Source organism: Chiloscyllium punctatum, unplaced genomic scaffold (genome assembly GCF_047496795.1).
Source record: "Chiloscyllium punctatum isolate Juve2018m unplaced genomic scaffold, sChiPun1.3 scaffold_1576, whole genome shotgun sequence".
NCBI classification, from domain to species: domain Eukaryota; kingdom Metazoa; phylum Chordata; class Chondrichthyes; order Orectolobiformes; family Hemiscylliidae; genus Chiloscyllium; species Chiloscyllium punctatum.
Window position 1 is genome coordinate 1 of NW_027311310.1, and position 26970 is coordinate 26970.

The 26970-nt window shown below is 54.8% G+C and overlaps 1 protein-coding gene across 3 annotated transcripts; it reads right to left on the reverse strand.

Annotated features, from left to right (window-relative positions):
• Nucleotides 1–64: 64 nt before the first annotated feature.
• Nucleotides 65–26970, reverse strand: LOC140475355 (transitional endoplasmic reticulum ATPase-like). Of its 3 annotated transcripts, none has more exons than XM_072567772.1 (9): nt 26862–26970; nt 21872–21983; nt 20786–20958; nt 16639–16781; nt 14532–14662; nt 12641–12772; nt 11268–11370; nt 8038–8171; nt 65–227 (listed from the first exon to the last, which is right to left on the reverse strand). In XM_072567772.1, exons 3-9 carry the CDS (start codon nt 20950–20952, stop codon nt 75–77), a joined length of 963 nt encoding a protein of 320 aa, XP_072423873.1. In that variant the 5' UTR covers nt 20953–20958; nt 21872–21983; nt 26862–26970; the 3' UTR covers nt 65–74. The 3 variants fall into 3 exon arrangements, with proteins under 3 accessions (XP_072423873.1, XP_072423872.1, XP_072423871.1); XM_072567771.1 differs by lacking the exon at nt 26862–26970 and adding an exon at nt 26701–26859; XM_072567770.1 differs by lacking the exon at nt 26862–26970 and adding an exon at nt 26680–26812.

Below are 26970 nucleotides of genomic sequence, written 5' to 3' on the forward strand. Positions count from 1 at the left end.
CACAGCGCACGAGAACCAACAGCAATACCATGCGGCCTGTGCTCTGTGCCAACCTGTGGGCAAAGGGAGGGGGCTCAGGGCAGGAACGTACCAAACCTGCGGAGAGCAGGGTCAATGCTGTTGGGCCTGTTGGTCGCAGCGATGACGATGACATGAGAACGCTGCTTCAGTCCATCCATCAGGGTCAGCAGCTGGGAGACAATACGGCGCTCAACCTCCCCGTGAGTCTGAAAGAGAGCGGCAAGGGAGTGAGAGGGGACAAGGGAGTGAGGGGGGGAAGGGGGGCAAGGGAGTGAGAGGGGACAAGGGAGTGAGGGGGGGAAGGGGGGCAAGGGAGTGAGAGGGGACAAGGGAGTGAGGGGGGGGAAGGGGGGCAAGGGAGTGAGAGGGGACAAGGGAGTGAGGGGGGGGGAAGGGGGGCAAGGGAGTGAGAGGGGACAAGGGAGTGAGCAACAGAGAGAATGAGAGAGGGCACACATGGTCAGTACTTTCAAATGACAGACATTCAGAACAGATTATCACTGTGGATTGCACTGATCAACATGGTCACCCTCTCAGGGCCCTCGCTCCCATATCCACAGTAAACCCATCCGTCCCCAAACCCTCCCTCCCAACGGCTCTCTGAGAGAGAGAGTGAGAGTGAGTGAGTGAGTGAGTGAATGAGTGTGAGAGTGAGAGTGAGAGTGAGAGTGAGAGTGAGAGAGAGTGTGAGAGAGTGAGAGAGAGAGTGTGAGAGAGAGTGTCAGAGTGTCAGAGTGTGAGAGAGAGAGAGAGAGAGAGAGTGAGAGAGTGAGAGAGTGAGAGAGTGAGAGAGAGTGAGAGAGTGAGAGAGTGAGAGAGAGTGAGAGAGAGTGAGAGAGAGAGTGAGAGAGTGAGTGAGTGAGTGAGTGAGAGAGTGAGAGAGTGAGAGAGTGAGAGAGAGAGTGAGAGAGTGAGAGAGTGAGAGAGTGAGAGAGTGAGAGAGTGAGAGAGTGAGAGAGTGAGAGAGTGAGAGAGAGAGAGAGTGAGAGAGTGAGAGAGAGAGTGAGAGAGAGTGAGAGAGAGTGAGAGAGTGAGAGAGAGTGAGAGAGAGTGAGAGAGAGTGAGAGAGAGTGAGAGAGAGTGAGAGAGAGTGAGAGAGAGTGAGAGAGAGTGAGAGTGAGAGAGAGAGAGTGAGAGAGAGTGAGAGAGAGAGTGTGAGAGAGAGTGTGAGAGAGAGTGAGAGTGAGAGAGAGTGAGAGAGAGTGAGAGAGAGTGAGAGAGAGTGAGAGAGAGTGAGAGAGAGAGTGAGAGAGAGTGAGAGAGAGTGAGAGAGAGTGAGAGAGAGTGAGAGAGAGTGAGAGAGAGTGAGAGAGTGAGAGTGAGAGAGAGTGAGAGAGAGTGAGAGAGAGTGAGAGAGAGTGAGAGAGAGTGAGAGAGAGTGAGAGAGAGTGAGAGAGAGTGAGAGAGAGTGAGAGAGAGTGAGAGAGAGAGAGTGAGAGAGAGAGAGAGAGTGAGAGAGAGAGTGAGAGAGAGAGAGAGAGAGTGTGAGAGAGAGTGTGAGAGAGAGTGAGAGAGAGAGTGAGAGAGAGAGTGAGAGAGAGAGTGAGAGAGAGAGTGAGAGAGAGTGAGAGAGAGAGAGAGAGAGTGAGAGAGAGAGTGAGAGAGAGAGTGAGAGAGAGAGTGAGAGAGAGAGTGAGAGAGAGAGTGAGAGAGAGAGTGAGAGAGAGAGAGAGAGTGAGAGTGAGAGTGAGAGTGAGAGAGAGAGTGAGAGAGAGAGTGAGAGAGAGAGAGTGAGAGAGAGAGAGTGAGAGAGAGAGTGAGAGAGAGAGTGAGAGAGAGAGTGAGAGAGAGAGAGAGAGTGAGAGAGAGAGTGAGAGAGAGAGTGAGAGAGAGAGAGACAGCGTCCAGAATCCCACTCCCCTCTGGGAGAGGGGCAGAGAAAGGGTGGGACGAAGAGACTTAAGGGAGACAGAGAAGGAGGGGCAGTGGAGAGAGGGGAGGGAGAGAGAGAAGGAGGGCAGTGGAGAGAGGGAGGGAGAGAGAGAAGGAGGGGCAGTGGAGAGAGGGAGGGAGAGAGAGAAGGAGGGGCAGTGGAGAGAGGGAGGGAGTGGCAGTGGGGGGAGAGAGAGAGAGAGAGAGAGAGAGAGAGAGGGGGGAGGGGCAGTAGGGAAAGAGGGAGGGGGAGAGAGAGGGAGGGAGGGGGGAGAAAGGGAGAGAGGGAGGGGGAGAGAGAGGGAGGGAGGGGGGAGAAAGGGAGAGAGGGAGGGGGAGAGAGGGAGGTGGGGGAGAGAGAGGGGGGAGGGGGGAGCGAGGGAGGGGGAGGGTGAGCGAGGGAGGGGGAGGGGGGCGAGAGGGAGCGGGAGAGAGGGAGGTGGGGGAGAGAGAGGGGGGAGGGGGGAGGTGGGGAGAGAGGGAGTGGGGAGGTGGGGAGAGAGAGAGGGAGGGGGGAGGTGGGGAGAGAGAGAGGGAGGTGGGGAGAGAGAGAGGGAGGGGGGGAGAGAGGGAGGGAGAGGGGGGAGAGAGGGAGTAGGGAGGGAGGGGGGAAGAAGGTAGGGGGAGGGGGGAGGGGGAGGTTGAGGGTGAGCGGGGAGAGGGTGTGAGGGGGGGAGGGCGTAGACGGGGAGGGGCAGGGGCAGAGGGTTGGGGGAGAGGGGAGGGGGGGAAGGATGGAGGGGGAGGGAGGGGGAGGAGGGAAGGAGAGAGGGAGGGGGGAAGGAGGGAGGGATGAGGGAGGGGGAGGGGGGAGGAGGGATGAGGGAGGGGGAGGGGGAGGGGGAGGGGGGAAGGAGAGAGGTGGGGGGGGGAGGGAGGGGGAGGGGAGGTTTGGGGAGAGAGGGGGAGGGGGAAGAGGGAGAGGCCGGGGGAGGGGCAGGGGGGAGGGAAGAGGGAGGGGGGAGAGAGGGGGGGAGAGAGGGAGGGAGAGAGGGAGGGAGAGAGGGAGGGAGAGAGGGAGGTGGGAGGGAGGGGGAGGGAGGGAGAGAGGGAGGGAGGGGGGAGGGAGGGGAGAGGGAGGGAGGGGGGAGGGAGGGAGAGAGGGAGGGAGAGAGGGAGGGAGAGAGGAGGGAGAGAGGGAGGGAGAGAGGAGGGAGGGGGGAGGGAAGGGGGAGGGAAGGGGGAGGGAAGGGGAGGGAAGGGGGAGGGAAGGGGAGGGAAGGGGGAGGGAAGGGTGGGGGGGGTGGGGGGGGAGGAGAGAGGGTAGGGGGGAGGGGGAGGAGAGAGGGTAGGGGGGAAGGGAGGAGGGGGGGAGGGGAGGATGGAGGGAGGGGAGGAGGGAGGGAGGGAGGAGGGAGGGAGAGGGAGGGGGGTGAGGGAGGGGGGTGAGGGAGGGGGGGTGAGGGAGGGGGGTGAGGGAGGGGGGTGAGGGAGGGGGATGATGGAGGGGGTGATGGAGGGGGTGATGGAGGGGGGGTGATGGAGGGGGGTGATGGAGGGGGGTGATGGAGGGGGGTGAGGGAGGGGGGTGAGGAGGGAGGAGAGGAGAGAGGGAGGGAGGGAGGGGGAGGAGAGAGGGAGGGAGGGAGGGAGGAGAGGGGTAGGGAGGGAGGGGGGAAGGAGGGAGGGGGAGGGGGAGGGTGAGGTTGAGGGTGAGCGGGGAGAGGGGTGGGGGGGGGAAGGAGGGAGGGGGAGGGAGGGGGAGGAGGGAAGGAGAGAGGGAGGGGGAAGGAGGGAGGGATGAGGGAGGGGAGGGGGGAGGGAGGGATGAGGGGAGGGGGAGGGGGGAGGGGGGGAAGGAGAGAGGGTGGGGGGGGAGGGAGCAAGGAGGGAGGGGGAGGGAGGTTTGGGGAGAGGGGGGAGGGGGAAGAGGAGAGGCCGGGGAAGGGGAAGGGGGAGGGAAGAGGGAGGGGGAGAGAGGAGGGAGAGAGGGAGGGAGAGAGGGAGGGAGAGAGGGAGGGGGGAGGGGGGAGGGAGGGGGGAGGGAGGGGGGAGGGAGGGGGAGGGGGGAGGGGAGGGGGGAGGGAGGGGGGAGGGAGGGGGGAGGGAAGGGGGAGGAGAGAGGGAGGAGGGAGGGGAGGGAGAGGGTAGGGGGAGGGGAGGAGGAGGGGAGGGGAGGGAGGGAGGGAGGGAGGGAGGGGCCGGAGGGAGAGGGAGGGGGGTGATGGAGGGGGGTGATGGAGGGGGGTGATGGAGGGGGGTGATGGAGGGGGTGATGGAGGGGGGTGAGGAGGGGAGTGAGGGAGGGGGGTGAGGGAGGGAGTGAGGGAGGGGGGTGAGGGAGGGGGGTGAGGGAGGGGGGTGCGGGAGGGGGGTGAGGGAGGGTGGGTGAGGGAGGGGGGTGAAGGAGGGGGGTGAGGGAGGGGGGGTGAGGAGGGGGGTGATGGAGGGGGGTGATGGAGGGGGGTGATGGAGGGGGGTGATGGAGGGGGGGTGATGGAGGGGGGTGATGGAGGGGGGTGATGGAGGGGGGTGATGGAGGGGGGTGATGGAGGGGGTGAGGGAGGGGGTGAGGGCGGGGGGTGAGGGGGGGGGTGGGGGGGGGGGGTGAGGGGGGGGTGGGGGAGGGGGGTGAGGGAGGGGGGTGAGGGAGGGGGGTGAGGGAGGGGAGGAGAGGAGAGAGGGAGAGGAGAGAGGGAGGGAGGGAGGGAGGGAGGGAGGAGAGAGGAGGGAGGGGGTGAGGGAGGGGGTGAGGGAGGGGGGGAGAGAGGGGGGGAGAGAGGGGGGGAGAGAGGGGGGGAGAGAAGGGGGGAGAGAAGGGGGGAGTGAAGGGGGGAGAGAGGGGGGGAGAGAGGGGGGTGAGAGGGGGGAGAGAGGGGGGGAGAGTGGGGGGGTGAGTGGGGGGGAGAGGGGGGGAGAGAGGGGGGAGAGAAGGGGGGAGAGAGGGGGGGAGAGAGGGGGGGAGAGAGGGGGGTGAGAGGGGGGGAGAGAGGGGGGGAGAGAGGGAGGGAGGGGAGGAGAGGTGGGAGGGGAGGAGAGAGGGAGGGGAGGAGAGAGGGAGGGGAGGAGAGAGGGAGGGGGTGAGGGAGGGGGTGAGGGGGGGTGAGGGAGGGGCTGAGGGAGGGGGGGAGGGCTGAGGGAGGGGGGGAGGGCTGAGGGAGGGGGGGAGGGAGGGGGGGAGGGAGGGGAGGAGGGGCGGAGGAGGGGATGGAGGGAGGGAGGGGAGGAGTGAGGGAGGGGAGGAGGGACGGAGGGGAGGAGGGACGGAGGGGAGGAGGGACGGAGGGAGGAGGGACGGAGGGGAGGAGAGAGGGGAGGGAGGGGAGGGAGGGGCGGAGGAGGGGATGGAGGGAGGGAGGGGAGGAGTGAGGGAGGGGAGGAGGGACGGAGGGAGGAGGGACGGAGGGAGGAGGGACGGAGGGGAGGAGGGACGAGGGGAGGAGAGAGGGGAGGAAGGAGGGAGGGGAGGAGAGAGGAGGGGAGGAGAGAGGGAGGGGAGGAGAGAGGGAGGGGAGGGGGTGAGGGAGGGAGGGAGGGAAGGGGATGAGGGAGGGAGGGAGGGAGGGAGGAGGGGAGGGGGAGAGGGGGGAAGAGGGAGGGGAGAGAGAGAGAGGGAGTGAGAGGGAGGGCAGCGGAGGGAGGGGCAGCAGAGGAGGGGGGAGAGAGGGGAGAGGGAAGAGAGGGGGGAGGGGGAGGAGAGGGGGGAGGGGGAGGAGGGAGGGGGGGGAAGAGAGTGGTGGGAAGGGAGGTGGGGGAAGGGAAAGGGGGTGAGGGGGGGAAGAGAGGAGGCAGAGAGAGGGAGAGAGGGAGGGAGAGGGGAGGGGAGGGAGGGGAGAGAGGGGGGGAGAGAGGGAGGGAGAGAGGGAGGGAGGGAGAGAGGGAGGGAGGGAGAGAGGGAGGAGAGAGGGAGGGAGGGGAGGGGAGGAGAGAGGAGGGAGGGAGGGGAGGAGAGAGGGAGGGGGAGGAGAGAGGGAGGGAGGGAGGGAGGGGGAGAGAGGGAGGGAGGGAGGGAGGGGGAGAGAGGGAGGGAGAGAGAGGGAGGGAGGGAGGGGGAGAGAGGGAGGGGGAAGGAGGGGGAGGGAGGTGGGAGGGAGGGGGGAGGGAGGGGGGGTGGGAGGGGGGTGGGTGGGAGAGGGAGAGAGGGAGGAAGGGGTGGAGGAGGGAGGAGGGGGGGAAAGAGGGGGGGGAAGAGGGGGGGAAGGGGGGGGAGGGAGGGAGGGAGAGGGGAATAGAGAGATAGGGAGAGGGGAAAGAGAGGGGAACGGGGAAGAGAGGGTGGGAGGGAGGGGAGAGAGGGGAGGGGGAGGAGAGACGGAGGGGAGGAGGGGAGAGAGGGGAGGGGGAGGAGAGACGGAGGGAGGAGGGGAGAGAGAGGGAGGGGGGGAGAGAGGGCCGGAGTGGGGGAGAGAGGGCCCGAGTGGGGGAGAGGGGCCGGAGGGGGAGAGAAGGAGGGGGGTGGGAAGAGAGGGGGGGAGAGGGAGGGGGAAGAGGGAGGGGGGAAGAGGGAGGGGAAGAGGGAGGGGGGGAAGAGGGAGGGGGAAGAGGGAGGGTGGGAGAGGGGCGGTGTGGAGAGGGGGAGAGGGAGTGAGAGGGAGGGGCAGTGGAGGGAGAGAGAGGGAGGGGCAGCGGAGGAGAGAGAGGGAGGGGCAGCGGGGGAGGGGGAGCGGGGCAGAGGGGGGAGAGGGGGGAGGGGCAGAGGGGGGAGGGGCAGAGGGGGGAGAGAAGGGAGGGGCAGAGGGGGGAGAGAAGGGGAGGGGCAGAGGGGGGAGAGAAGGGGAGGGGCAGAGGGGGGAGAGGGGGGAGGGGCAGCGGGGGAAAGAGGGGGAGGGGCAGCGGGGGAAAGAGGGGGAGGGGCAGCGGGGAAAAGAGGGGAGGGCAGCGGGGGAGAGGGGGGGAGGGGCAGCAGGGGGAGCGGGGGGGAAGGGCAGCGGGGGGAGAGGGGGAGTGCAGCGGGGGGAGGGGGGGAGGGGCAGCGGGGGGAAGGGGGAAGGGGCAGCGGGGGAGAGGGGGGGAGGGGGAGCGGGGGGGGAGGGGCGCGAGGAGAGAGGGGGGAGGGGCAGCGAGGGGAGAGGGGGAGGGGCAGCGGGGGGAGGGGGGAGGGGCAGAGGGGGGAGGGGCAGGGGGAGGAGGGGGGGAGGGGCAGCAGGGGGAGAGAGGGTGGGGGAGAGAGGGTGGGGGAGAGAGGGGGGGGAGAGAGGGGGGGGGAGAGAGGGGGGGAGAGAGGGGGGGGAGAGAGGGGGGGAGAGAGGGGGAGAGAGGGGGAAGAGAGGGGGGGAGAGGGGGGGGAGGGGGGGGGAGAGAGGGGGGGAGAGAGGGGGGGGAGAGAGGGGGGGAAGAGAGGGGGGGGAGAGAGGGGGGAGAGAGGGTGGAAGAGAGGGGGGAAGAGAGGGGGAAGAGGGGGGGAAGAGGGGTGGGAGAGAAAGGGAGGGGGGAGAGAAAGGGGGGGGAGAGAAAGGGAGGGGGGAGAGAAAGGGAGGGGGAGGAGGGAGGGGGGGTGGAGGGTGGGGAGGGGGGGAGGGGGGAGAGGGAGGGAGAGGGAGGGGGGAGAGAGTGGGGGGAGAGGGAGGGAGGGGGAGGTGGCGGGGGAGGTGGAGGGGGGAGGGGGAGGGGTGGGAAGGGAGAGGGAGAGGGAGAGAGGGGCAGTGGGGAGTGGGAGGGGATCAGGTTATGACAGAGGGTCAGAAGTAGCAGCCAGAAACCAGAGGGTACCCATCTGTAAAAATGGGTTTGTACATTGTTCACAATTTCATTTCTCTTCTCAATAATCCAAAGCCAGTAATGGGGACACAACCCACAGTACAGTCCTGACCAACACTGCTCAGGGGGTTCCTCTATCTAGTTTCTGTCGAACTGATCCCCCTGGTTTCCACCTTGTCGACTGTAATCACAGATTCCCTACAGTGTGGAAACAGGCCACTTGGCCCAACAAGTCCACACCAACCGTCCGAGAGTATTCCACCCAAACCATTCCCCTGCCCTATTATTTGACAATTATCCCTGAACACTACGGGCAATTTCCCATGGCCAATCCAGCTTAACCTTTGGACGGTGGGAGGGAACCGGAGCACCCAGAGGAAACCCACGCAGACACGGGGAGAATGCTCAAACCCCACACAGTCAGTCGCCTGAGGCTGGGATCGAACCTGGGTCCCTGGCGCTGTGAGGCAGCAGTGCTAACCACTGTGCTGCCCTGTAATGGTTTACCTTCTCTCTCTTTGGTGCAATTGCATCCAGCTCATCGATGAAGATTATCGCTGGCGCATTCTTCTCAGCTTCCTCAAACGCCTTCCTCAGGTTACTCTCCGACTCCCCAGCTAGTTTGCTCATGATTTCAGGCCCTGTGGCACACAGAAGCAGTATAACAACTACACTGGTCTCAAAGCATCCAAGTCAACCCCTTCGCTGTTGTTTCGAGTGTGGTTTCAGGATTGGGCCAGTTATCAGACATCCCCCAGGTCCCTCAAGGAAACGCTGTTCATCGAGACCAACTGAGGGCTGCTCAACACGTGTAGTTGGTACAGCACAAGAATGCTCCCGGGGATGAAGGGTTTGTCACATGGGGAGCAGTTGAGGACTCTGGGTCTGTACTCGATGGAGCTTAGAAGGTTGATGGAGGAATCTTATTGAAATGTACAGAATTCTGAGAGACCTGTAGATCCTTATAAAGTACCTCCCAACCCAAGACCACTTCCATCGAGTCTGGACAGCAGATACATGGGAACACCACTACCTGCGGGTTCCCCTCCAAGCCACTCCCCATCCTGACTTGGAAATACATCACCATTCCTTCACTGTTACTGGAAATCCCTCCCTAAGGGCATTGGGGTCAACCCACAGCAGGTGGACTGCAGCGGTTCAAGAAGGCAGCTCACCCCCCACCTTCTCAAGGGGCAACTAGGGATGGGCAATAAATGCAGGGGCCAGCCACCAACACCCATGTCTCATGAGTGAATATTAAAAAACATCTGCTCTCTGCTTCCCGTTAACCAGCTGGATAGTCCGCCCGCTACAACATGACCTTATCGTTTTCTATAATGACCATTGACGGGGAACTTCATCAAATGCTTTCTGGAAACCTAAGTTCCAAACATCCACTGGTTCCCTAAATTCACGGCATACGTTACCATCTCAAAAACAAAAACCCAATAGATCGGTCAAACATGATTTCCCTTTCACAAAACCATGTCAACTCTGCCTGATTTTGTCAAAGTTAAAAATCACACAACATTAGGTTGCAGGCTGACAGGTTTATTTGGAAATACTAGCTCTGAGAGTGCTGCTCCTTCACTTGGTAGCTACCTGACAAAGGAGCAGCACTCTAAAAGCTAGTGCTTCCAATTAAACCTGTTGGACTCTAACCTGGTGTGGTGTGATTTTTAACTTTGTACACCCCAGTCCAACACTGGCATCTCCACATTATGATTTTTTCAATTTGTTGATGGGATGAGGGCGTCACTGGCTGGGCCCAGCATTTATTGCCCCATCCCCAGAGGGTAGTTAAGAGTCAACCCCATTAGTTGTGGGTCTGGAGTCACCTGTAGGCCAGACCAGGTCAGGATGGCAGTTTCCTTCCCTTAAGGACATTAGTGACCCAGATGGGCTTTTCGACAATTGACATTGGATCCATGATCATCATTATCCAAGTGCCTTGCTGTAAACATCTTTACTAATAGCTGCTAACATTTTCCCTCAGACAGATGTAAAGCTAACAGGCCTGGAACTTCCTGCTCTCTGTCTCTCTCTCTCTCTCTTTTCAAATAAAAGGAATTACATTTGCCATCTTCCAAATCTGATTGAACGGAGCTCAAATCCAGGCCGTTTCTGAAAGGTAAAACCACCGCATTAATGGTCTCATTGACCATTTTAAGGCTTTGGGATAAAGTCCACCAGGATTGAGCACTTCTCAATCACATCACCAACAAATTACTCAGGACCACTTCCCCCAATGGTTGGGATTTTTCCCAAGTTCCTCCCTCCCTTCCTCCTGATGTACCGCTGCTTGTGGATGTTACTTGAATCCTCTGTAGTTCAAAGCAATGCAAAATGTCTGTTCAATCCATCCGCCATTTCAATATTTGCCATTATTAACTCTCTAGACTTACTTTCAATTGGACCAACACGCACATTGTTCATTTGTCTTAGTCAGAGTCATACAGCACAGAAACAGACCCTTCAGTGCACACTGACCCTAATCCCAAACTAAACCAGTCCCACCTGCCTGCTCCGGGCCCATATCCCTCCAAACCTTTCCTATTCATGGACTTATCCAAATGCCTTTCAAACATTGTAACTGTCCCCACATCCACCACTTCCTCAGGAAGGTCATTCCACACACAAACAATCCTCTGTATAAAAATGTTGCCCCTCATGTCTTCTTAAGGTCTTTCTCTTCTAACCTTTAAAATTGCAACATTTAAGAGACATTTGGATGGGTATATGAATAGGAAGGGTTTGGAGGGATATGGGCCGGGTGCTGGCAGATGGGACGAGATTGGGTTGGGATATCTGGTCGGCATGGACAGGTTGGACCGAAGGGTCTGTTTCCATGCTGTACATCTCTATGACTCGATGTGACCCTAGTATTTAAATCCCCCACCCTAGGGAAAGACACCAGCCATTCACCTTATCCATACCCCTCGTTATTTTAGAAACCTCTATAAGGTCACCCCACAACCTCTTACGCTCCAGTGGAAAAGGTCCCAGCCCCTCCTTATAACACAAAAACCTCCATTCCCAGCAACATCCTGGTAAATCTCTTCTGCCTCTCCAGCTTAATAATATCCTTCCTGTAACAGGGTGAGCAGAACTGGACACAGTATTCCAGAAGGGGCGCCCCCAATGTCCTCAACCACCTCAACATGACATCCCAACTCCTAGACTCAAAAGACCCAGCAATGAAGGCAAGTGTGCTAAACCACCTGTCATCTTTACGTATGTACAGAAACTCCATCTGTTTTTATATTTCTGCCTAGCTTTCTCTCATGCTCTGCTTGTTGCCTCTGGATTTAATTCCTTGACTGTTCCTTGCTTTTTAAAGAAATATTCTTCCCAATTTTCTGACCTGTCACCTGTTTTTGAACAGTCCCTAGTTTTCTCTGACATTCGAGCTAAGCATTGGATGACGCACTATCCCTTACAGTCTCTCGTTGTTGAAATGGGTCTATTCTGTAGATTCTGAAATATCCCCGAGGTCAGAGGTGGACAACTGCGGAGAAAGTCAACGTTTAATCTCCTCAAAGAGTTTCGGTGGGCTAAATGGAAATTTCAATTTTGTGGTGACACAGGGACCGTATTCCCAGAAAGATGGAAGTCAACAAGTTGGACATCGATGGAATTTGTAAAGATTCCATCATAGAGAAACTGCGATGGGCTGAATGGCCACTGTGTCATGTGATCGCCCACCGGAAACACAGCGCCAAGCAGTTCGGTCTCACCGTTGATGAGGAAGAAGAATGCTCCAGTTTCATTGGCCACAGCCCGGGCCACCAGCGTTTTCCCAGTCCCCGGAGGCCCGTACAGCAAGATCCCGCGAGGAGGCTGCGTTAAATCAGAACAGGTCACGTGGTCAAACTTCACCGAGACTCCCCTGCACCCCCTCCGAATTCCCTCGCCACGGTGACAGACTGTCTCCCCCCGCTCCCACTGGGGACACATTACTGCTGCACCCCTCCCCCTCCACAAAAGCGCCACAGCAACAGGAAATGCCCCCGGGAGCTGGGCGTACATCTCGGGACCTTGACGCTGATTGTAACCGCTGGAGAATGGGAGACCCTTGCTCTCATCAGGACTAAACACAAGAATGCCAAATCTCAAAAGAAGCATGACAAATTTACACCGCAGGGGAGGAGGGTGCTGATTGGTTGGCAGGTTGGACTGGTTGAGCCGAGGATCTCCTCGCACGGTAACCTGTTTCTCTCAGAGTGACTGAGAGGAACCATGGTCTTGAATGTTTCCCACCTTGTGTCAGGGCCACCCCTTGTCCGCAGACACCAGGGTGACCTGCTGTAGGATGTCTGGATGAGAGAGAACGTTTCTCCAAGTTCCTCCACTCAGGCCTACAGGAAATGTCAGCCCTTTTCCCTTCCAGAGGATCATGGAGTCAGACTGGAAGGGAACCGTCCCCGGCATCAAGAGTGACACACAATGCAACCTCACCACTTTGACCATGAATCCAGCTCTCCCTCACTGGATCCCAAATTTCCTTCCAATTATAGAATCCCTGCAGTATGGAAACAGGTGATTCGGCCCCACAAGTCTACACCTAAGAGCATCCCTCTCAGACTCACCTCCCCCCCACCACCCTATCTCCCTGCGTTTCCCAAGGCTAACCCACCCTATTGCGATTCCCAGGTGCCTCGGGTTTCAGAGAGACCACAGGTTGGTCTGTTATAATGTGTGTTTCGTTAAGACGAATTCGCCGTAACGTGATTGATGAACTGGGGACAGTGTTTCTAAAGGGTGAACGTTTTGTATTGGTTCGAACATTACTTCAAATGGTGCTGCTATTGTGCGATGTTCTCATGTTGCACAAGAACAGAACACCCTGTTATAGCAGGACAACGCTGCGGGTTAGAAGGAGACGGGACTGGAAATGGGAGCTGGCTTGAAGCAGGACAATCCGAGCGCTGTCTCTTTGTGGGGGGAGTGTGTCTGAGGAACCCCAGGGGAACACACACGTACACACACACACACACACACGTGCGTATACACACACACACACACGTGCGTATACACACACACACACGTGCGTATACACACACACACACACACGTGCGCGAGCACACTTGCGCGCACTGGGCTCACCCACCTTCACTCCAATGGCTTTGAAAAGGGCTGGGTGACGTAGAGGGAGCTCCACCATTTCCTTGATCTGTGCCAACTGCTTGCGGCACCCTCCGATGTCATCATACCCGACATCATTCAGATTCTCCTCCTCGTCCTGCCGGGGGCGGAGTAACAAGCAGGGTCACCATCTCACCGCATTTGTATAGCACCGGACATGACCTGACCCAAAGCACTTCGCGGGCGAAGGGCTCCGTTTGATTCCTATGGGCATCAACTGTAATGGCAAAATTGGATGGCCTGCTCCGTGCCACGGTCACCAGTTTGGTAGCATCTGGGGACCAAGGTGGCTGAAAGGGTTAATATGGGTCTTCTTTGACCTTTGGCACCCGCCTGAAGGAGCCCCAATGTAACGTCACACCTGAAAGGTGCCAACAGGGGTACCACTCCCTAAGTGCCACACCAGCCACACGGATGTGTTTGATTCCCTGGAGCACAGCTCAGAGAGTTGGGGAATACTGGTGCCCTGAGCTACGGGATCTGGGATCACAAGATACTGACAGAGGAATGTAACTCTGATGTTCATCCTGGTGACAGTCATAGAATCCCTACAGTGTGGAAACAGGCCATTCAGCCCACTGAGTCCAAACAGACCCTTCCAAGGAGCATCCCACCAAAGGCTGTCTCCCTACCCTAATCTTGCATTCCCCATGGCTTACCCCCTAGCCTGCACACTATGGACAATTTCCCGTGGCCAATCTAACCTGACCTGCACATCTTTGGACTGTGGGAGGAAACCCACGCAGACACGGGGAGAGTGTGCAAACTCCACACAGACAGACACCTGAGGCTGGAATCGAACCTGGGTCCCTGGTGCTGTGAGGTAGCAGTGCTAACCACTGACCCACCATGGCACATTATAGTGTGCACTCAGCACAGACACACATTAGCAAGCCAAATGCATATGAAGGAATTTCTGCTCTAATGGAAATACTTCAGAATTCTTGTCTTCTCTTCTTACTAACCCTGTAGAGTGATACAAATGTCAGTGCTTGAACTTCCCTCGATACAAATATGACATCCCACGAATTTCAGAATCACTTATTATGTAATAAACATAATAAAAAGGAGCAGGGATGGACTATCTGTCGAGTGGGGCCAGAACTGAACACAGTACTTTACTCTCAAACAGGGACTAAGTTGAGGTTAGTACCAGCATCAGGAAATGTACTCCCCGCTATGCCAGTGTTTCAAAGTAAAGCCATCCGTAATTCCACATCCAACAATTAAAGAAATCAGAGAAACTTGTTCCATCATCTATCTCCCAGATCATTTGAAAAGAGTACTTAATGAGAGCTGGTCCGTTACAATGAAGCACGTGCTCTTGGAGCTAAAGGTTTGGGGGAAGAGAAGGAGCAGGGGACTGGGTTGGATGGTCAGCCGTGATCCTGTTGAAAGGCAGAGCAGGTTTGAAGGGCCGAATGGCCTCCTCCTGCTCCTGTTTTCGACGGTTCTCTCATTACAGTAAGGCTGACTCAGGCTGGGTGGGCTAGCAATGGGAAATGCAGGGGTTACAGCGATAGGGTTGGTGGGGGGGGGGGGGGGGGGGGGGATGTGCCTGGGTTTGACTGGGATGCTCTTTGAAGGGTCGGTACAGATTTGATGGGATGAGTGTCCTCTTTCCTCACTGTTGGGATTCTATTCTGTGGAGCTGCAGACACGGGTCAGGATGGGCCTCCAACTCAGTGTGGATTCCTGTAGAATCAGAGATGGTCCCTCCCATCCAAAGCTCCCCTCTCCAGCCCCCCCCCAGCACCTCCACACCACAGCCCCCTCCCCAGACCCTGCCCCACCCAGCCCCCTCCCTCTGGGGAGGAGGGACAAAACACGTACAGCCAGTAAAGGGAGCAGCTCACCTCTCGTTTGATTGGCTCTCCCTCGCAGTGAAGGATGGTATCGGGGGCCACAATGCAGTGGGGAGTTGGGTCAGTCTCCACAACTTTAAACTCAACAGCCCGCATACCGCCTCGGATCAGGAAGATATCTCCTGTAACACACACACACAGACCCACACCACCAGTAAATCACTGTCCCACACAGACCAGGGACAGACAGGGCTACACTCCCTGTGTAACACACACACACAGACCCACACCGCCATTAAATCACTGTCCCACACAGACCAGGGACAGACAGGGCTACACTCCCTGTGTAACACACACACACAGACCCACACCGCCATTAAATCACTGTCCCACACAGACCAGGGACAGACAGGGCTACACTCCCTGTAACACACACACAGAGCCCCACACCGCCATTAAATCACTGTCCCACACAGACCAGGGACAGACAGGGCTACACTCCCTGTGTAACACACACACACAGACCCACACCGCCATTAAATCACTGTCCCACACAGACCAGGGACAGACAGGGCTACACTCCCTGTGTAACACACACACACACAGACCCACACCGCCAGTAAATCACTGTCCCACACAGACCAGGGACAGACAGGGCTACACTCCCTGTAACACACACACACAGACCCACACCGCCATTAAATCACTGTCCCACACAGACCAGGGACAGACAGGGCTACACTCCCTGTGTAACACACACACACAGCCCCACACCGCCATTAAATCACTGTCCCACACAGACCAGGGACAGACAGGGCTACACTCCCTGTAACACACACACACACACAGACCCACACCGCCATTAAATCACTGTCCCACACAGACCAGGGACAGACAGGGCTACACTCCCTGTGTAACACACACACACAGCCCCACACCGCCAGTAAATCACTGTCCCACACAGACCAGGGACAGACAGGGCTACACTCCCTGTGTAACACACACACACAGCCCCACACCGCCAGTAAATCACTGTCCCACACAGACCAGGGACAGACAGGGCTACACTCCCTGTGTAACACACACACACACAGCCCCACACCGCCATTAAATCACTGTCCCACACAGACCAGGGACAGACAGGGCTACACTCCCTGTGTAACACACACACACACAGCCCCACACCGCCAGTAAATCACTGTCCCACACAGACCAGAGACAAATAGGACTTCACTCCCTGTGTAACACACACACACACAGCCCCACACCGCCAGTAAATCACTGTCCCACACAGACCAGGGACAGACAGGGCTACACTCCCTGTGTAACACACACACACACAGACCCACACCGCCAGTAAATCACTGTCCCACACAGACCAGGGACAGACAGGGCTACACTCCCTGTGTAACACACACACACAGCCCCACACCGCCAGTAAATCACTGTCCCACACAGACCAGGGACAGACAGGGCTACACTCCCTGTGTAACACACACACACAGACCCACACCGCCATTAAATCACTGTCCCACACAGACCAGGGACAGACAGGGCTACACTCCCTGTGTAACACACACACACACAGCCCCACACCGCCAGTAAATCACTGTCCCACACAGACCAGGGACAGACAGGGCTACACTCCCTGTGTAACACACACACACACAGACCCACACCGCCATTAAATCACTGTCCCACACAGACCAGGGACAGACAGGGCTACACTCCCTTTGTAACACACACATAAGAGGATGTGGAGACAGAGAGAAGCAGGCACATAGAGAGAGAGACAGACACAGTGAGAAAGACAGAGTGTGAAAAGACAGAGAGCAAGTTAGATAGAAAGCAAGAGCAAGAAAGACAAAGAAAAAAAAACAGAAAGGAAGAAAGCAAGAGAGTGAAATTAAAATTTAATCACATCTAAGAAGATGAGTTCTAAGAACTCATCAGTGGTTCTAATGAGTAGTCACTGACGTGAAACATGAACGTGGTTTCAGTCCTTGTTGGGGCCAGCTGACCCTGCTGGGAATTCCCAGCAGCATCTCTGTGTTGTTCGGTTCCCTGTGTGATGTTGGTTAATGCAGTGCTGGGGAATACGGCCGTTCGGTCTTACTGGGAAATTCTAGCCCTTGCTGAGATGTGGGTTCTCTCGTACCTTTGTGCACAGGTCTATAAGCTTCCAGAAAATAGGGTTTCAGGTAAACTTCAAACAGGTTCCCAGTCAGCCCTTCGATTGTGTCGTCAATGGGTAACACGTGAATTCGCTTTCCGTATTTCACGTCAGGACATGCTTGAATACTGAAGAACAATGAAGAGGACAATGAACAGACGGTAGCACCAAGAGCTCATCCCCACAGCACAACAGGGGCACCATTGGCTCATGTGAATCTTCCACATCCATCCCCCCCCCCCCCCCCCCCCCACTGTGGGACCCTCAGTACCTGCCCCTTCCACCCCTCACAACCCCATGCACACAACCCTGTGCTCTCAAATTCTCCCTCAATCCCGACTCTCACACACACAGACTGACACATTCATAGACACACACACACAATCACATTAACAGACACACGCGCACACATAGGTGCATGCACACACGCATAAACACAGAGAGACACATTCACAGACACATACAGAGACACACAGACACGCACGCGCATACACACAGTGACACATTCACAGATACAGACACACGCATGCATTCACATAGAGATACATTCACAGACACACACGCACGCGCATACACACAGAGACACATTCACAGACACAGAGACACATACGCGCACACGCGTGCATTCACACAGACACACGCACACATACACATGACAAACACACACAGACACACGCAAGTTTCAGGGACACAAGATGGCACTGGCGGGCAAGAGGTTGGTTTGAAGTGTGTCTACTTCAATGCCAGGAGCATTCGGAATAAGGTGGGGGAACTTGCAGCATGGGTTGGTACCTGGGACTTCGATGTTGTGGCCATTTCGGAGACATGGATAGAGTAGGGACAGGAATGGGTATTGCAGGTTCCGGGATTTAGATGTTTCAATAAGAACAGAGAAGATGGTAAAAGAGGGGAGGTGTGGCATTGTTGGTCAAGGACAGTATTACAGTTGTAGATAGGATGTTTGGGGACTCGTCAACTGAGGTAGTATGGGTTGAGGTTAGAAACAGGAAAGGAGAGGTCACCCTTTTGGGAGTTTGCTATAGGCCTCCAAATCGTCCCAGAGGTGTAGAGGAAAGGATAGCAAAGATGATTCTCGATAGGAGTGAGAGAGACAGGGTAGTTATCATGGGAGACTTCAACTTTCCAAACATTGACTGGGAAACTACAGTACGAGTACTATAGATGGGTCAGTTTTTGTCCAGTGTGTGCAGGAGGGCTTCCTGACCCAGTATGTAGACAGGCCAACAAGGGGTGAAGTCACTTTAGATTTGGTACTGGGTAATGAGCCCGGTCAGGTGTTAGACTTGGAAGTAGGTGAGCACTTTGGAGACAGTGATCACAATTCTGTTCTGTTAACTTTAGTGATAGAAAGGGAAAGGTGTGTACCACTGGGCAAGAGTTCCAGCTGGGGGAAAGGCAATTACGGTGCGATTAGGAAAGATTTAGGAAGCATAGGATGGGGAAGGAAACTGCAGGGGATGGGCACATTAGAAATGTGGAGCTTATTCAAGGGAAAGCTCCTGTATGTCCTAGATAGGTATGTACCTGTCAGGCAGGGAGGAAGCTGTAGACCGTGGGAGTCGTGGTTTACTAAGGAAGTGAAATCTCTGGTCAAGAGGAAGAACCAGGCTTATGTTAGGGTGAGATGTGAAGGCTCAGTTAGGGCACTTGAGGGTTACAAGGAAGTCAGGAAAGACCTAAAGAGAGAGCTCAGAAGAGCCAGGAGGAGACATGGGAAGTTGTTGGTGGATAGGATCAGGGTAAACCCCAAGGCTTTCTATAGGTATTTAAGGAATAAAAGAATGAAGAGAGTAAGATTAGGGCCAATCAAGGATAGTAGTGGGAAGTTGTGTGTGGAGTCAGAGGAGATAGGGGAAACACTAAATGAATATTCTTCGACAGTATTCACTCTAGAAAACGACAATGTTATCAAGGAGAATACTGAGATACAGGCTACTAGACTAGGTGGGATTGAGGTTCACAAGGAAGAGGTATTAGAAATCCTGCAGAGTGTGAAAATAGATAAATCCCCTGGGCCGGATGGGATTTATCCTAGGATCCTCTGGGAAGCCAGGGAGGAGATTGCCAAGCCTTTGGCATTGATCTTTAAATCGTCATTGTCTACAGGAATAGTGCCAGCAGACTGGAGAATAGCAAATGTGGTTCCCCTGTTCAAGAAGGGGAGTAGAGACAACCCTGGTAATTATAGATCAGTGAATCTTACTTCAGTTGTTGGTAAAGTGTTGGAAAAGGTTATAAGAGATAGGATTTATAATCATTTAGAAAATAATAATTTGATTAGGGACAGTCAGCACGGTTTTGTGAAGGGTAGGTCGTGCCTCACAAACCTTATTGAGTTCTTTGAGAAGGTGACCAAACAGGTAGATGAGGGTAAACCGGTTGATGTGGTGTATATGGATTTCAGCAAGGCGTTCGATAAGGTTCCCCACAGTAGGCTATTGTACAAAATGGGGAGGAATGGGATTGTGGGAGATATCGCAGTTTGGATCAGTAATTGACTTGCTGAAAGAAGACAGAGGGTGGTGGTTGATGGAACATGTTCATCTTGGTGTCCAGTTACCAGTGGTGTACCACAAGGGTCGGTGTTGGGTCCACTGCTGTTCGTCATTTTTATAAACTACCTGGATGAGGGCGTAGAAGGGTGGGTTAGTAAATGTGCAGATGACACTAAGGTCGGTAGAGTTGTGGATAGTGACGAAGGATGTTGTAGGTTACAGAGAGACACCGATAAGCTGCAGGGCTGGGCTGAGAGGTGACAAATGGAGTTTAATGTGGACAAGTGTGAGGTGATTCACTTTGGTCGGAGTAACCAGAATGCAAAGTACTGGGCTAATGGTAAGATTCTTGGTAGTGTAGGTGAGCAGAGAGATCTTGGTGTCCAGGTACACAGATCCTTGAAAGTTGCCACCCAGGTTGATAGGGTTGTTAAGAAGGCATACAGTGTTTATTCATAGAGGGATCGAGTTCTGGAACCATGAGGTTATGCTACAGCTGTACAAAACTCTGGCACTTGGAGTCTTGTGTACAGTTCTGGTCACCGCATTATAAGAAGGATGTGGAAGCTTTGGAAACGGTGCAGAGGAGATTTACTCGGATGTTGCCTGGTATGGAGGGAAGGTCTTACAAGGAAAGGCTGAGGGACTTGAGGCTGTTTTTGTTAGAGAGAAGAAGGTTGAGAGGTGACTTAATAGAGACATATAAGATAATCAGAGGGTTAGATAGGGTGGACAGGGAGAGCCTTTTTCCAAGTATGGTGACGGTGAGCATGAGGGGACATAGATTTAAATTGAGGGGTGATAGATATAGGACAGATGTCAGAGGTAGTTTCTTTACTCAGAGAGTAGGAAGGGTATGGAATGCTTTGCCTGCAACGGTAGTAGATTCGCCAACTTTAAGTGTATTTAAGTCGTCATTGGACAGGCATATGGACGTACATGGAATAGTGTAGGTGGGATGGGCTTCAGATTAGTATGACAGGGCAGCACAACATCGAGGGCCGAAAGGCCTGTACTGTGCTGTTATGTTCTATGTACAATCACATTCACACAAACGCAGGTGCATACGCACACACAACAAACACAAACATCACAGTGGCTCTGTGATTAACACTGCTGCTTCACAGGGACCCGGGTTCGATCCCAGCCTCGGGCAACTGACTGTGTGGAGTTTGCACATTCTCCCCGTGTCTGCGTGGGTTTCCTCTGGGTGCTCTGATTTTCTCCCACAGTCCAAAGATGCTCAGGTCAGGGTGGATAGGCCAGGCTAACTTACCCCATAGTTTCAGGGATGTGCAGGTTAGCCGTATTAGTCAAGGGTAAATGAGCGTGGTAGGGGAATGGGTCTGGGTCGGTTACTTTTCGGAGGGTCAGTGTGGACTTGTTGGGCCGAAGGGCCTGTTTCCACAGTGTGGGGATTCAATGATTCACACAGAGACAGACACACGCAGACAGATGCATACACTCTCAGACAAACACACGCATGCACACTCACACACAGACCCCACTTCATCTCCCTGGAGACCTCTCCAATGCCCATTAACCCTTCAGTCCACTATTTTACGGTCTCACGCGCTCCGATCTCGTTATATAAAGGTGTGACATTGAGACGGCACCTGACGACGTCGCCCAATCGAACCCGCAGATTATTCCGGGTCACTCTGCTGATGCGGATTCGCTCCTCAGCGCATGTCTCATCCGACAGAACAATGCAGACTGTCTCACGCCGTTTCTTCCCCTTCAGCAACACCGTGTCCCCTCGGAAAAGCTGCAGCTCATCCATCTTAACCTGCAAGGAAAGCTCAACTCTGTACAAACCTACAGGAAAGCTCAACTCTGTACAAACCTACAGGAAAGCTCAACTCTGTACAAACCTACAGGAAAGCTCAACTCTGTACAAACCTACAGGAAAGCTCAACTCTGTACAAACCTACAGGAAAGCTCAACTCTGTACAAACCTACAGGCCAGGCACTGCAGAGGAATGCAGGAGCATTGCTCACACTGAACCAGGGACCCATCAGCAAACAGGATCAACAGAACTCAGCACTGACCCTCTGACAGTGCGGCACTCCCTCAGCACTGACCCTCTGACAGTGCAGCACTCCCTCAGCACTGACCCTCCGACAGTGCGGCGCTCCCTCAGCACTGACCCTCCGACAGTGCGGCGCTCCCTCAGCACTGACCCTCTGACAGTGCGGCGCTCCCTCAGCACTGACCCTCTGACAGTGCGGCACTCCCTCAGCACTGACCCTCCGACAGTGCGGCACTCCCTCAGCACTGACCCTCCGACAGTGCGGCACTCCCTCAGCACTGACCCTCCAACAGTGCGGCCCTCCCTCATCACTGACCCACCGACAGTGCGGCACTCCCTCAGCACTGACCCTCTGACAGTGCGGCACTCCCTCAGCACTGACCCTCCGACAGTGTGGCACTCCCTCAGCACTGACCCTCTGACAGTGCGGCACTCCCTCAGCACTGACCCTCCGACAGTGCGGCGCTCCCTCAGCACTGACCCTCCGACAGTGCGGCACTCCCTCAGCACTGACCCTCCGACAGTGCGGCACTCCCTCAGCACTGACCCTCCGACAGTGCGGCCCTCCCTCAGCACTGATCCAGCATGGTATTTATCTGGGACGGGCCAGGGCTGCTTATCCAGGACAGGGCGGAGCTGTTTAGGTGGGACAGGCCGGGGAGTGTTTACCTGGGACAGGGAGACGATGCTGCTATCATCATTAATGGCCTCGTCCACAATGAGTCTGTTTGGCCGATGTTTCTGCTGGAGTATAGCAGTCGATACATCCTCCGGTTTCGAGCTGCAGAGATTGGGGGGAGGGAGGGTGGTGGTGGAGGAGGAGATGGAGAGAGACAGAGAGGTTGTCAGGGGGAGAGAGAGAGAGATTAGCTGCGAGTAACATGTCTTAACTTGTTACTCTGTTACCCGGTGTTCCAGTTTGGCCCATCATGTCCATAGTGACCCTCTGGAGGATCTTCACCCCTCCCCTGTCCCTTTAACCCTGCATTTCCCATGGCTAACTCAGCCAGCCTGCACATCCCTGAACACTATCTGCAATTTAGCGTGCCCAGTCCAACCCAATCTGCACCTTTTCGGACTGTGGGAGGAAACTCACGCAGACATGTGGAGAATGTACTAACTCTACACAGGCAGCAAGCCGAGGGTGGAATCGAACCCTGATGCTGTGAGGCAGCTGTGCTGAACACTGAACCACCGTGCTCCCGTGAGATGAGGAAATGACCTCAGGACACAGTTGAATTCTCTGCCTGTATTCCTGACGAAGGGCTCTTGCCCGAAACGTCGATTTCCCTGCTCCTCGGATGTTGCCTGAACTGCTGTGCTTTTCCAGCACCACTCTGATCTAGACTCCCATGAAATGATGCATTGGAGGAACAAATGATGGCAGATGCTGGAGTCTGTACTGAAACATCAAATTCTGGAGCTCCCAGAGGGTCAGGCAGCCCTGGGCTCTGGTGCAGAGTCATCTTGATTTGAAATGTTCGCTAGCTCTCTCTCTCTCTCACTCTCCATGGATGCTGTCTAACTCCCCGTGACCTCCAACATTTGGAGTTTTCAGTGCAGATGACACATTGGACCTTAGTCACAAGTGTAATGCCGGAAAGACAGCTGTTCATTTCCACTCAGCAAGCTCCCAAACCTGCCCACTATTGGCTGAGGAGGCAATACTGACCAAGAGATGACTTTGTCCCCCTTAGTTTTGTCTGAGAGACATGACCATATGAAAAGCAGCTGCTCACAGTGCCATGCATTACCAGCATCTTAGATGAAGCAATGGGAGACATCTTAGAGAGATTGACAAGGTGGAGGGGAGTCACCTTCTCCAAGTGAAGTGGAGATACAGGAGAAATTACTGACATGTTGTCCTGCAGCAAAACTAAACAAAAAACTTAAATGATAGAGTCAGAGGTTTACAGTGTGGAAACAGGCCCTTTGGTCCAACTTGTCCAGTTTTCACAATTTGATCTAGTCCCATTTGCCTGTAATTGGTCCATATCTCTCTGTTCCTATCCCATTCAAGTCCCTGTCGAAATGTTTCTTAAATGACAAAATGGTACCTGTTTCCACTACTCGCTCTGGCAGCCTGTTCCAGACACTCTCCACCCACTGTGTGAAACAATTGCCCCTCTGGACCCTGTTTTATCTCACTGCTCTCTCTCCTTAAACCTCTAGTTTTGAACTCCCCCACACCCCCTCGGGAAAAAAAAGACCTCAGCAATTCACTTGATCTATGTCTCTCGTGATCTTACAGACTTGTGTAAAGTCCTATCCTATCCAACCTCTGCTGATACCTCAAACCTTCCAGTCCAGGTCGCATCCTGGTCAATCTTTTCTGCATTCTTTCCAGCTTATTCCTTTCAGTTCTCCCCTTTTGAAAAACAAAAGGGTGCTGAGTCATGCCAGTGTGCAGTTACACAGAATCCCAGTGCTCCCCGTTCACCTTGGCGCCTTCAAACTGTGAGGGCAGTCAGCAGGAGGTGCAGGACATTGAATAATTCTGAGGGTCTGTTCAAGAAGGCTGCTGCCTAACCTCAGACAGATTTGAGCTCACGGAAGGGTTCAGCAGGACAGGGGAAAGCTCAGGGCTGTGTGACTGATGAGATAGTTTGGATCCAGACTGTCCACGATGGGCTGAATGGTCTCCTTCACTTGTGGTCCAGAATATACAGGATTCCTTTTTAATTCATTCATAGGTTAAGGGCATCACTGGCTCGGCCAGTATTTATTGCTCATCCCTAATTGGCCAGAGGGCAATTAAGAGTCAACAAGGAGACCCTTGGAGTTCAGGTTCATAGCTCCTTGAAAGTGGAGTCGCAGGTAGATAGGATAGTGAAGAAGGTGTTTGGTATGCTTTCCTTTATTGGTCAGAGTATTGAGTACAGGAGTTGGGAGGTCATGTTGAGGACATTGGTTAGGCCACTGTTGGAATATTTACGTGCAATTCTGGTCTCCTTCCTATCGGAAAGATGTTGTGAAACTTGAAAGGGTTCAGAAAGATATACAAGGATGTTGCCAGGGTTGGAGGATCTGAGCTACAGGGAGAGGCTGAACAAGCTGGGGCTGTTTTCCCTGGAGCGTTGGAGGCTGAGGGGTGACCTTATAGAGGTTTACAAAATTATGAGGAACATGGATAGGATAAATAAAGTCTTTTCCCTGGGGTTGGGGAGGCCAGAACTAGAGGGCATAGGATTAGGGTGAGCGGGGAAAGATATAAAAGAGACCTAAGGGGCAACTTTTTCACACAGAGGGTGGTACGTGTATGGAATGAGCTGCCAGAGGATGTAGTGGAGGCTGGTACAATTACAACATTTAAAAGGCATCTGGATGGGTATATGAATAGGAAGGGTTTGGAGGGATATGGGCCGGGTGATGGCAGGTGGGACTAGATTGGGTTGGGATATCTGGTCGGCATGGGCAGGTTGGACCGAAGGGTCTGTTTCCATGCTGTACATCTCTGTGACATTGTTGTGGGTCTGGAGTGACATGTAGGCCAGACCAGGAAAGGACAGTAATAAGGGTCATTAGCGAACCAGATGCGTTCTTCTGACAATGGATTCATGGTTACCATTAGATGCTTAATTCCAGGTTTTTATTTAATTCAATTCCAGCATCTGTCCTGGCGGGATTTGAACCTTGGTCCCTAGAACATTAATACTAAGGGCCATTGCCTCCCCAGGGAATGTAGCAGAGGCTAATGGGATGCTTAAACCAAGGGCTGGTGGAGAGAGAACATTCTCTACGGGGAGGGGGTGAGAAAGTGGGAGCGGTGGCTCTCCCGGGTTAAGACAACAGTGAGGAGAATTGTCTATGAGGGTTGAGAGCCTGTGAAACCCTCCGCCCAGAGAGTAGAGGAGGCAGGCAGGACGTCACAATATTTTTTAAGACAGTTGGATAAATTCTGCAGTATCTGGAGGGGAGATGAGGACGTGCTGACAGGGCCACAACCCTCAGCGAATGACAGGGCCACAACCCTCAATGAATGACAGGGCCACAACCCTCAGCGAATGACAGGGCCACAACCCCTCAGCGAATGACAGGGCCACAACCCTCAGTGCGTTTCTAATTCGCTCGTTACCAGGGCAGGTTCGTCACCGGGACTGGGGCGTTGGAGTTAGAGGGAGAGGCTAAGACTCTTTTCCCCTGGAGTGTATGAGGTTGAGGGTTTATAAAATCATGAGGGGCCTGGAAGGGTGAACAGTCAAAGTCTTTTCACTAGGACGGAGGGGTGAGGGGTTCAAACTCGAGGGCTTAATTTTACGGCAAAAGTGAGGACTGCAGATGCTGGAGATCTGAGTCGAGAGTGTGGTGCTGGAAAAGCACAGCGGGACAGATGCTGCCTGACCTGCTGTGCTTTTCCAGCATCACCCTCTTGGCTTAATATTAAAGTGAGAGGGAAAGGATTTAAAAGGGACCTGAGGGGTACTTTTTCACATAGAGGGTGGTTCATATGTGGAATGAACTGCCAGAGGAAGTGGTAGGGTGCAGGTACAGTTACAGCATTAAGGAGGCGTTTGGACAGGGAGATGAATAGGAAAGGTTTAGCCGGGTGGGACTAGTCGAGTTTGGGAAAGTTGGTCAGCATGAATAAGTTGGACCGAAGGGTCTGTTTCCATGCTGTGTGACCCTATAAAGACCTGAGAGAGAGAGAGAGAGAGAAGGGAATGGAAGATGTTTTGTTAAGAGAGAGAGAAGGGGTGGTCTGGGAAGAGACTTGGTTGGAGAGTAAATGTCAATCAGATGGACCGAGTGGCCAGATTTTGTGCTGTGAATTCTGTGGTCATTCTAAAGTTGTGCAATAGTAAATAAATAGCTAATTGCCTCTCAGCCAAGAGGACAGGGGCCAGGTCAAAGTAACAGGCCTGAACAAACAGGACCCCCCCCTCCCTCAGGGCAGACATACAGGAGCTCCCAGATTTTATCTCTGAAAAGCCAGGGAGGCACTGTACTTCTGAATCTTGCTCGGTTCGGCTTCGTTTTGCGACTCAAGAGAACGATTATTAACAAAAATTTAAAAATGTTGAGAACTGGTTCTGATTTCCCACTCCCTCCTGAGGATTAAGGGGGGGACATAAACAGCAAACTCAAATTTCGGCATGTGACCCATACCACAGATCAGAGTACACACCAACAGAAAGAACTTCATGCAGCAAGCCACTGATTAGAAGATTCCTTTTGGTTATATATATATATATATTAAAAAAACTTTGACTTCGAACGCAAAAACCACTCTGACAGGGTTGGGATCTTGCCAGCGAACAGGCATTTAAATCCCCCCACCCCCCGGCTGGTTCCTTTCAAACAAGACCCCTGTCCAATTAGTTCCAACACCAACAAATTTGCAAAGTCACTGAGCCCCGTCGGTAATTTTCACCCCCAAGAGGGCTGACCATAAATGGGCAACCCTTTCTCCAGCAGCCTGTCCTGGGGGGGGGGGGGGGAGAGGGTTAACCGTGCAAATCCCACCGCCAGAAACACACCATCCAACTCCCAACACGTACTCGCCTCCTGACTTTGGCATCGTGCGGGTGGCTCTCCTCGTTGAGCGAACACAAGGCGCTTCTTTTACAAAGGAGGTGTGTGTGTGTGTGTGTGTGTGGTGGGGGGGGGGGGGGGTCCTCTGTGTTGATTTGCAGCTCCCCTCCTCCTAACACGGACTTGCCTCTCGCTCAGCTCTCAAGCCCAAGGTTGTACTGTCCAGTGCTTAGTCACCAGCGGCAGCTCTCTACTGCCTCAGATCATTTCCCAGCTGACTGCACTGGACTTCTGAG